Source organism: Crocodylus siamensis, chromosome 9 (genome assembly GCF_052110815.1).
Source record: "Crocodylus siamensis isolate JL-2025a chromosome 9, ASM5211081v1, whole genome shotgun sequence".
NCBI lineage: Eukaryota > Metazoa > Chordata > Crocodylia > Crocodylidae > Crocodylus > Crocodylus siamensis.
The window spans coordinates 57,257,406-57,269,276 of record NC_143403.1 but is presented as its reverse complement, the minus strand read 5'-3'; the positions used below and the strand labels follow the sequence as shown (position 1 = coordinate 57,269,276).

The following is an 11,871-nucleotide window of genomic DNA, read 5'->3' as shown; positions in this document are numbered from 1 at the left end:
GGAGGAGGCGCCGCCCCGCGCACGCGCCTTCCGCGGCCGCCGGCCCCTCCCCGCCCGGAGCGCGGGGAGCGGAGGGCCGGGAGGGGCTGGGCCTGGTGCCCCTCGCCGGTCGCCCCGAGGCGCTGCGGCCCGCACCCAGCCCAGGACCATGTGGCAGGGCAGCCCCGGCCGGCGGCCATCTTGTCCGCGGACCCTCCGGCTGGGTGTCCACTCTCCCGGGCCAGCAACACTCGTGGGAGCCGGGGCGGATCGGCCTCCCGGGGAGGGTTGCCGATACTCCAGGAAGGGCCGGCCCCAGGAGCTGAGCGGGGAGGGATGGACACCCCGCGTAAGGCGGCCATCGTAGAGGACGCTCCGGTTGTCTGCTCCTCTGTTGATACGAAACCCGACGCCCTTATGTGCTCTGGTTTTTATGTCTTCTCTTCAAGAGAAAAATAGAGGATATAAAGGCATCTGGTTTCGTATCAGTAGAGGACAGCCAGACCGTCGTCTGTGATGGCCACCCTACCCCCACGTCGCCTGGGGGCCCACGGGAGGGTCGAGGATGCTTGTGGACCGGCGTTTGTTAGGGTCATGTAGCAGGGGGGCACGGGAAACCAGCAGTGGTAAAAGCTGGTAGCCCTGGCAGCGAGGTCCTCTGCTTTGTCATGACCCAGAACATCGCTGTGCCCACACACCTCGGTGGGCTCAAAACCGATAGACCAGGAAGCCCACCCTGAATTTGGGGGTCACGTAATGATTTTTCTGGAGTTCAACTCACGTTTCCTTCAACTTAAGGGGTTGGCGCCCTCGCGAAGAAACATGGCACTGAAACGTCAAAACGGCTCTTTGAATTAAGAACCGGACTGAAGACAAAAAACCTTTCGTTACTAATTGGGCCCTGTTCAGGGTTCGGTCCAGCTTAAATGCTTCATCTCTCTTTCCCTTGTACCCTGTTGCTGCTGATTGTGCTTCCACATTTGACAAGTTTCCCAATGTATTTTGCCCATTCTTTGGCAACTGGTGTAAGCCTAAATATTGTAGGTTGGAAAACATTGGCCAAATGGACCCAACAAAGAAAAACTTAACAAAACAGGGACTTACTTTTAAAACCTTAAATTGTCCAAGAAACAGCTGCACACAACAGCCACATTGTGGTATCAGGGGTCACAATTTTTCTGGCAAAATTAGATAAAATTTTGCTAGTTACTTACGGTACAACTGTCAACTCATAATAAATAGTCCAGCAGGAATCCAAATCTTATTACTGAAACTTTCCTGTCTAATTCATATGACATGGAAATCACATCAAAACCAGAACCTTATTTCAACTACAGTATCCATACCAGCCTTGGTATAAAAGGCTCCCAAAGTACCCCGCTAATTTTACATGTACAGGTATCACTGTGTCAACCACTAAAATACAGTCATCTCACTGGTGGCAAATGACATCTGTAACAGCATACAGTAATATGTACTAACTAAATTGATTAGGCCCAGGTGTGAAGAATACCAATTACAGCTTCATATCTAGACAAAAATATTTCATAGCTCTCTTGGAAAAGTTGCCTAATCATTTTGACTTGGGTTCAACTCCTATTAAGAGTTCACAACTCTAGTTGATTAGATTGTGAAATTCATAACATTGCCTTACACCAATTGAAGCATGGGGTTCAGTCATGTCTGTGTAATTATGGCTGAAATAGGAGACTTGAGACAGCATTTTCATTTTATAATATTTTTAGTTAAAAGCATTGTTGATGTGTTAGTGCTTCTGAGATACTTGATAAAATGCATTATACACACAACTCTTTTACAGGCACAAAATTAAACCTCACTGAGGTAGAGAGAATGGATATGTCTAAGGCTACAGTGATTCAGTGGCAGAATCAGGGACAGTTAAAAGACAACAGTGAAGAAGTTCCTGTTAATTTCTTACTAATTCATCTTTCACTTTCTAATAAACCAGATCATAGCAAAGGGATGTCATAAGCTAGTTTGAGATTCTATTCCAGTTTTGTCTGGAAATCCCTTTAAGTTAGCAAAACAACTAAAATGTCAAGAGTAAGCAATATTTTATTAGAAAACACACATTGGTCTAGTTGTAATAGGTTTGCTCTGGACAGCTAGCATGGGAACCAGTCTGTAATTTTGTGCTGTATGGAACTGAACTACTTCCTACCTTGCTTTCTTGAGTGAGAATTAAAGAACATCATCTTTTAAACAGAGAAGGATCCAAAAATTCTAGTCCAAAAGGGACTTCTACAAACCTGCATTTTGACTTCCTGCATAGACACAGGCTGCTGGACTTCCCTGAAGTAATTCCTGCTTCTAGTTCAATAACTGTAGCTGAATTAGATCCTGATTTTAACCATTCCCAGTCATGACTTGCTGACAATCATACAACCGGTGAGCTGGGCATGACAACAGGAGAAGAGGGTGGAATGCTTTGTTTTGTTTTGGTAGTGAATATTCAAAATCCTTTGATTGAAAATAAAGATGATGAAAATGGATAAACCAATTTTGAAAGTTGTATTTTTTGGTGATGGGTGTTTTGGAAAAGGGAAATGGCAGGAGCAGTAGTTCTTCTGGAACAAAAGCAGACGCAGCAATAAGCAGTTTTCTCTTCCAAATGTAAAAGCCTGAAAAAGTTCAGTAAATAAGTTCACTAAAATTTGTGCAAATCCAGCAAAAATGCAAACAGCAGGCTGCAAACTGTGTTAAACAGCTATGGCTTCTGCCAAAGTACTGTATAATGTTATGTTGCATATTTGAATATAATAGGGAATCTTCACATTGGACCTCTGCACCCTGATGGTTATGGCAGTACTTTCAGTACAAATACCAGTGGGCTCTGGGCTTGGTACCTCTCCGATTTAAAAGGCATAGTTTAGAAATGTCTAGTACCTGTTTGTTAAAGCAATGCAAATAGAATGAGGAAGTCAGAAAAGATTGTAGTCATAGAAGCAATTTAGCTTATGTAATACCAAGGGTCCCAACTACTGTATGGACCATGCTTTTCTCAGAGTCTTTAAAAATGCTTTTACTAAGTCATCTCTTCACTTCTTGAACCTTGTCATTGGCTTCCTCTTCCTGCATTAGGTTTGACCTCCTTATTCTCACCTTCAAGATACAATCTGGTTCTTACCCACATCTGTGCTTTTTTCACTTACTTCACTGCTCCCTTCATACTTTTCATCCAACTCTGGGCTTGAAGCATTCTATCATACCATTTCCTGCATCTGAACCAGATTGCCTTCCTTTTGTTGACAGCAATACCCAGTTCTGCCCCCTTCAAATCTCTCTTCAGTGACTCCCTTCTTTCCCATCTCAAACTATTACTTTTAAATCATCCCTGTTCTAAATCCACTGCCTTCCATTTTGAGGAAAGCACATTATAGCACACCATGGGTTTGGGCTCTCTTAACTGTAACATTTTCTAAGGGTTTACAAGGTGCTTTGTGCTAAATGGAGCTTTGTGTCCAGATTGTAAATGCATAGGAACAATCACCTCTCTAATTCTGTATTTTCACTCTGTAGTTAGGGGTAAGTGAAGCTCTGTCCTTAGCAGTTAGAGCCTGCAGCCTATGTTCTTCCTGTCTTTACAGTTATTGCAGCAAAAGTGGATTTCCTGACATTTTGAGATGTCCTTAGTAAATAAGCGGAAAAATATATATGGGTTCAATGATGAGACTTCTGCATATTGATCATCATTACTGTTCTGGACAATATTACAGGAAAGTAGATAAACAATTGAATAAACTCAATTATTGACCTTCCTAATATATCAGTAAGATGAACTTCTCAGTGTTTAATTACATGTTCTGAACAGAATAAAATACTTATACTTTATTGGTTGAAGCTCTTCCACAGGTTTGTTTTCCGATTTCTAGAACCTTTTGTACTATGCCATTGTCATCCAGAACTCCCTGAAAAATAAGAACACAAGGCTGACATGTTCAGGAAATCATAGGAATTAAATTAAAATCACTGAAAACTGGGTTAAAACTGAAATACAGTAGAACCCTTACTAGGGCATGCTTTTCTTTCAGAAAGTGCAAGTCTTATTTGAGCTTGTAAAGGCAAGGCCCTCAAAAAAAGTCTCTCTTTAGAGATCATACCATCTGTGATTACTGAACACATCAACCTGTACCATTTCCTGCAATTTATTTCTGGGAAGGATGTTTTTTCCCCAGTAAACAAGAACTACAAAGGGCTTACCATTGCATGTAATGTGTTTCCAGCTTAACGCTAAGACATTTTATTATGAAACACATGCATTTGAAAAAAATCCACTTACAACTGAAGTGAGCCATTCCTAACCAGCTTGCCTGAAAGTACATTAAAGTTCTGTGTTACTTACTAAAGCAAATGTGCAGATAGATGAGTCATACACCATGACTTTAGAACACACTGTTCGTATCTTAAAAAGGAATTGTTTGGGGCCATAGTCGTGTATGTTTTTGCCTAAAGAAAATGTACAACTGTTTTCTTTAGAACAGACATTTTCAGAGGAACCTAGCAGTATTATGTCATACCATCAATTAAAACAATGGCTGAATACAACACTTGTTAACGCATTTGCAGTGCTTTAGGGGAAACATTTGAGGTCTAAATTTTATTTCCCATAGAAAGCAAAGGCCTGAAGTAGAAACTTTATCTTGGATGCTGAGAGACACACTATCAGTCCTCAGCATTAAATAATACCATCACAGTATCCAGTGTTTATTTAAACAAAAAAAAGTCTCAGGCACTGGCTAACATCTAAATGTCAAAACTCCAACACAGGGAAGGTAATGCAGGAACAGGAAGAAATTAAAAAGCAAAATGTTTTTACCATCTGTTTCTCTGGCTTGCTTAAGAAGAACAGTATACCAGTTGCCCTACCTTGAACTCTCTTATGTAATCCAAGAATTGGCCTGAAGGCCCAGTTATTTGCAATACTGTGCAATACCCTCTAGTGGCATGTATAGGAAAAGAAAACACTATGGCTCCATGAGCAGAACAAAGAATCATTCCACTGCTTAACCCCTTTCTCTCTTGAAACTAGAGACAGCATCACCTAAAAAGCATGTATAAAGAATACTATTCATCTTTGCTAGTAATGGTCTTCCAACCAATTAAAATAGATAAAACACAGGTGCACAGTAAACATTACAACTAAGATCCACATTTAATTAAGTCCCTGTTTTTGTTAAAAACATTTTCTTATGCGAAATATAAATAGTCATAATTCCTCAAAATACCAGTACAAGAAAGTGTATTTTAAGACTGTGTTCTAGAAAGTCCTTCCCTGAAGTGGTTCATTTGTGTGATTTTCCTGGGTTTCTTTCTACAGCTTATACAATTTGGTTAGCTGGATATTAGGCCTGTGCAAAGTGGCAAGTATTTGATTTGGATTTGTCCGATTTGCAGGGACAGTGATTCAATTCAGTGATTTGAGTCTCTGTCCTGATTCAATTAATCCGAATTGGATTTGAAGATTTAGCACTAATTCAAAGGTTCGGCCATAGACTAAACAGGCAGCAGTCCTCACCACGCTGGACACAGCTGCCTCCAGCTGTTAAGTCTGTTGTGGTGGGCAGAGGGGGAAGGGAAGGGGCATGGGGGGGAGCAGATCAACACCCCAACAGCAAGGGAGGGATTGGGGCTGGAACAAGCAATCCAGCCAGAGCAGGGGGGTGCGGGACATGAGAAGGGGGGCTCCTGCCACTGCACTGCCGTGCACCACTGGTCCAGAAGCTGCTCTTCTGGTGGTTTCTCCAGCAGCTCTCATTGCTGGTCCAGGAGGGCATGGGAGTGGGTGCGCACTCCCTGATCTGCACGGGGCAGGCTAGGCTGGCCTGTGCTCCTGACGGGCGGTAGAAGGCACTAGGAGTGGGGGCTATGTCTTTTGCTGTACTGCTTGCTTTCACCACCCTGCACTGGATAGTAAATTCCAGCAGGCGATGATCACGGCTGAGTACCCGCAGACCTCTCACCAGGTTGTCATTTGTGGCAAGGACCAAGTCCAGCAAGGCATTTCCTGTGGTGGAACTATGCACCTCCTGGTTTAGGTGGAGGTCCTGTAACTTGGCCAGAAACCTCTGTGAGCGGTCAGACCTGGCTGACTGCTCCTCCCAGCAGATGTCTGGGTAGTTTAGGTCACCCATGACAACCATATCCCTTGACTTTACAGCCTCCGTGAGCTGACCTGAGAATTCCAGGTCCAGTTCATCCCCCTGGTGAGGCGGTCTGTAGTAGACGCCCACTATCAAGTCTCTTTCCACACAACCCCCTTGCACTCTTACCCAGAGCACCTCAGTTTGCCCCTCCTCTGACCCCATCCTGATCATCAAGCATGTGTATTGCTCTTTCATTTAGAGTGCTACACCCCTCCCCCTCACCTTTTTCCCTGCTCTGTCTCACCTGTACAGCCTGTAACCCTCGATGTCCACTGCCCAGTTGTGGGTAGAATCCCACCAGGTTTCCGTGAGCCCCACTAGGTCTGGGTTTTTGCTACCTAGCAGGAGGGCGAGTTCCTCCTGCTTATTCCCCATGCTTCGAGCATTTGTGTAGAGGCATTTGAGGCCTCCTGTAGGTGCACGTGCTGCCCCCTTATTCCTAAGCCTGTCTTGGCCCCTGTCACTTACCTGGGTACTACCTACATGAGCCCCCTGGCTTGACAGCGAAGTGTCCTCATGTTCCTCCACGACTTTAAAGGTCTTATGTTGCAGAAACTGCTAGTCAGAAAGGAATGGTTATGCAACATTTATTCCCAGCCCTTATGGTCCAGCATTACTTTCCTGGCACTCATTTCTTGGACCTTGAACCATTGTGACTTTCAATCCCTTCAGATATCCTTGTTGGCTTTTTTCTTATACTACTGCAAAACAATTTCTGCTCCCGTTTTTATTTTCCATTACCTAGTGTCTTTTTTAATGTAAGTGTTGGGTCATATTTTTTACTAATGTAAGCTCATTTACATTAAAAAAGACACTAGGTAATGAATTAATCTGGTCCACCAAGTTTTAGATTCCCACATTTTGATCAAAGAATAGAGACATTAACCAAAGGAAAAATAAAAACTTCCCACAAGAATTTATTATTTTACTTGTGAACAAATGTTGGTTGTAAAAGTCCAACTGAATTAAAAGTTCATCATAATCAGTACAGAGATTTTCTAAAAGTCTTTCAACTTGTTGATAAAACCTGAAGTACACACATTCAGAAGTGGGTGTCAGATCACAGTTTTTAAACCTATTATGAAGATACCTGCATGCCCAGAGGTGAAGAGGATTCAGGTTTCTTCCTAGTGCTGCTGCTACAACATTTATTCTTGCTGCATGACCTTACACAGCAAACTGACAACTGGCCCAGGACAGAGACACTAGGTTTCATCTTCTTGTGTTAAGCTGGCCATTAGATTTAAGCTGAGAGGATCATACAAAGGAACCATGCTGAAAATGTGAAGAGAAGGAGTACCAACACGAGTCTGCTATGTCTTTTTCTGCTCATTCTGTGTCTTGAGAAGAGTCTCTCTCAAAAGGACAAAAACCTTGGTATTGTAATTCTTTGACTGTTTTCACACTACTGCTTGGGGGCAAAATAGAGAAGACTGATTGCAGAAGGCATTTTGCTCAGAACATTTCTTTTAAGTTTTCAAATGTTTAACACTGACTGAATGTATGTCATATGAAAGATATAAATAACTTTCTACACATTTTCCCTAAATTTTACTTTTCTTGCCTCCCTGCAAAAATGTTTGAGTTCCTTAATCTTCACTTGAATTGTCAAATTCCTCCCAGTCAGACACATTCATAACTTCGGAAGCAAAGTCTGGATGATGTTGTAGTCTGTCTGCATACCATTCTGGGGTCGACTTTTCTGCATCCATTAAAATAGCTCTAGGCAGAGTGAGGACACAGGCAGCCATTCCAGAAATATCCTCTTCCAGCTGAGGGCCTTCTTCCCAGCAGTCTCTCTCTGCATCATAAATATGGACATAGTCCATACGAATCCCTCGATTGTGGGACCTGCCCCCCAAGACATAGATTCTGTTGTCTAAGATGGCAATTCCCGGTTCTCCATGTCCTGCAGGGAGACGGCGTACGTTTGCCCACTGATCAGTGCAGGGATTGTAGCAGGCTACCTGTTGGAAAACAGATTCTACATATTAACAGACATCTTGCCATATCATGGGGTGCCTTTGCTACATCAGTCATGGCATCTTCTGTCTTTTGAGATACATTCAGTACTAGAACACAGTGTAGCAGGCTAAAACAGATGAAATGCAAAAAAGAAAAGCCTACCTAGTGCTTGTCCAATGCCATCACGGTGGTTACTGCTCCAAGTCACTTAAAAACAAGTTACCCAGAAGCTGAGGAGCTTGGAAGGAATGTATAAGACATATGCAGGCATTCACATACAAGTATGCACACACACACACAGAGGACAAAATGGGCCATAACCTACAGAAGAAATGGTGTTACAATGAAACCAACTAGACAGAAGTTGTAAGTCGCTTCTCTGAAGCGTGGGAGAGGTGTTTCCAATCGTGTATAAATACATGGAATGGGCTAATATGATTTTTTAACAACTTTTTTTGTTACCAAACACTTTCATTTGACTAGATTTAGTTCTGCCCTCATCATAAAGTGCATTCCATAGACAGTGAATAAAAGATAATGTTTGCTTCTTCCCTGTTACCCTTCCACAATGTCATAGCCTGAAACACATCAAAAGAATTCTCATAAATGTCACAACAGCCTTCATTTATAGTCAGTTTTTAAATTTAATTTACAGAGAATACTGTATTCTACCCTGTATCATCCAAGCTTCAGTACAAATATATATGTATTCCTAGTCTTTCTGTTTTCAAAGAAAACATTAGGAAGATGAACTAAGTGTAACTGATCCAGCATTGTCTTTCCAAATCTACAGATAAGGTAAGGAACCAAGTCCTCATTGATTGTGGCAGGAATATCCAACAAACCTGATTCTGCCAATTCCATATCTCATTGGGTGCTAAAACCCAATCACCTGTTAGCCAACTGTAAACACCTCCAGCTTATCCCCAACAGCTCTATCCTGCTGTTACACATTCCTTATACAAAAGTCCTTGACATGTCAAAAATGAAAGTGTCAAGACAGTGGAGAAAGAATTAAATTTATGGGCCATCTTTGGGTATTTTACATACTCAGCCAGATATTACCCACCTAGCACTGATTAAAACAAGCAAACAAAACCTGATATGAAGCCCAAGAACTAGTGTTTTAAGGTTGTAGGGGTCAGAGAGAATACACATAAGGGAGCAAACAGTAAGTAAAGCCCTGCAAATTTCAATGGTTACATGGAGTGGAATTAGAAGTAACTGCAGGCCAGACAGCTGCACATCAGTGAGATAAATGGACTGTGGCAAAATGCAAAAGTTGTGCATGTAGGCAGAAAAGAGACGAGCACAATAATTTACCTCGTGAACATCTCTCCTATAGCCAGAATCATTGTTGCTGCCTCCAATTACATACAGCTTTCCCAGAAGTGCAGCCATCCCATGCCAGGCCCGTCTCACTGGACCATCTGCTAAGGTGTCCCAGCGGTCAGCCTCTGGATCATAACAGTGCAGCTCCTTCAAGTAATCCTCTGCTCTTCTTCCACAGGTAATGTACATTTTCCCATCCAATGTTGCTCCAGCATGTGCATATACCTGAATCATTACAAGGAAAATCAAGGGCAAGTTTTCTCTATTTTCTCCCACTTCAAGTATAGCATATACCCCTCCTTTCAATACAAGACATCAGAGCTGTTATATCTTTCAGATTACTCAGACACTAACATTTAGAAGGATTTCTTTGTAGGTAATGATTCCATAAATGTGAGATTCAATTCTGTAACTAATATAGAGTAAAATTTCTGACTCCTCCAGAGCTGCAGTGGCTTCAGGTGTCTTATCATTCCTTAACTAGAAGCTCTTCCATACTACCACTTTCCTACTTTGCTTATCCCAAAGCCCTTGTGTGGAAGTTAAAACTTGTATAGAAGCTTTTGCTTCCTTACTGAGAAGGCAGGCAGAATAGCCTAGCAGCCATAAATTCTAAGTCACAAGTGATCCGTCCTTTCTGTGACACCCACATCCCTGGCTGAATTATAATCTCCTGAGGGCACAGGAATAAACCATCCCAATGTGCAGAAAGAATAGCAAATATGGCAGGTTACCAGTTTGGCTTAGCAGAGAACTCTCTGGTAAGCTCAAACACAAAAAAGAAGCTTACAAGAAGTGGAAGCTTGGATAGATGACTAGGGAGGAGTATAAGAATATTATTCAGTGATGAAATAAGGAAAGCCAAAGCCAATTGAATCTGCAGCTAGCAAGGGACATGAAAGGTAGCAAGAAGGGTTTTTACAAGTATGTCAGCAACAAGAGGAAGGTCAGGGAAAGTGTGGGTCCCTTACTGAATGGGGGAGGTACCCTAGTGACAGATGATGAAGAAAAGGCTGAAGTACTCAATGCTTTTTTTACCTTGATCTTCACAGGCAAGGTCAGATCCCAAACTCCTGCACCTGGCAGCACAGTTTGGGGAGAAGGTGAGCAGCCCTCAGTAGTGAAAGAACAGGTTAGGGACTATTAAAAAAAAGCTGGACATGTACAGGTCCATGGGGCCAATGCATCCAAGAGTGCTGAAGGAGTTGGATGGTGTGTTTGCAGAGTCACTGGCCAGTATTTTTGAAAACTCGTGGTGATCAGGGGAGGTCCTGGACGATTAGAAAAGGACAATTATATTGCCCATCTTTAAGAAAGAGAAGAAGGAGGATCTAGGGAACTACAGACCAGTCAGCCTTGCGTCAATCCCCAGAAAAATCAGACAGCCAGGTCCTTAAGGAATCCATTTCTAAGCACTTGGAGAAGAAAAAAGTGATTAGACACAGTCAGCATGGATTCACCAAGGGCAAGTCATGGTTGACCAACCCGACTGCCTTCTATGATGAGATGACTGGATCTGGATGCGGGGAGAGCAGTGGATAGGATATACCTTGAGATAGCAGTTACAGTTACATGTTACAGTCTCCCACAGCATTCTTGCAAGCAAGTTAAGGAAGTATGGGTTGGATGAATGGACTGTAAGGTGGACAGAAAGCTTGCTGGATCATCAGGTTTAAAGGGTAGTAATCACTGGCTTGAGGTCTAGTTGACAGCTGGTATCAAATGGAGCGCCCCAGGGGTCAATCTTGAGTCCGGTTTTGTTCAGTATCTTCATTAACAATCTGGAAGATGGGATGGATTGCATCCTAAACAAGTTTGTGGATGACACCAAGCTGGGGGGTGGGGGGAGTAGTAGATATACTGAGGGGTAGGGCCTAGACAAATTGGAGGATTGGGTCAAAAGAAATCTCATGAGGTTCAACAAGGACAAATGCAAAGTCCTGAACTTGGGATGGAACAATCCCATATACTGCTACAGGCTGGGGACCAACTGGTGAAGCAGCTCTGTAGAAAAGGACAAGGCGGTTACTGTGGACAATAAGCCGAACATGAGCCAACAGTGTGCTCTTGTTGCCAAGAAGGCTAAAAGCATGCTGGGCTACCTTAGTAGGAGCACTGCAAGGAGATCAAGGAAAGTGATTTTTGCCCTCTATTCTGCACTGGTGAGGCCACATCTGGAGTACTGTGTTGTTTTGGGCCTCCCCCTACAGAAAGGATGTGGACAAGGTGGAGGGAGTCCAGTGGAGGGCAACGAAAATGGTGAGAGGGGTTGGGAGACATGGCTTAGGAGGGTGTGAAGGAATTGGACTTATTTCATTGCAGAAGAGAAGACTGAGGGGGTGGATTTTAATAGCAGCCTTTAACTACCTGAAGGAGGGTTCCAAAGAGGATGGAGCTGGACTGTTCTCAGTGGTGGCAAATGACAGAACAA

General features: G+C 43.0%; 1 protein-coding gene across 3 annotated transcripts in view; it reads right to left on the bottom strand.

Annotated features, from left to right (window-relative positions):
- Window positions 1-283: 283 nt before the first annotated feature.
- The window catches only part of KLHL22 (kelch like family member 22), a 29,176-nt gene continuing 17,588 nt past the window's right edge, over window positions 284-11,871 (bottom strand). The window contains exons 6-8 of one of the 3 annotated variants that reach the window (XM_090062252.1): window positions 9,432-9,665; window positions 3,828-3,908; window positions 284-2,621 (exon numbers count right to left, since the gene is read on the bottom strand). In XM_090062252.1, the coding sequence (XP_089918378.1) occupies window positions 2,361-2,621; window positions 3,828-3,908; window positions 9,432-9,665 (576 nt within the window). In that variant the 3' untranslated portion in view covers window positions 284-2,360. Of the gene's footprint in view, window positions 2,622-3,827; window positions 3,909-7,020; window positions 8,111-8,270; window positions 8,316-9,431; window positions 9,666-11,871 lie in introns of those variants that run through there. The other 2 variants (XM_090062253.1, XM_090062251.1) reach the window with 2 other exon arrangements.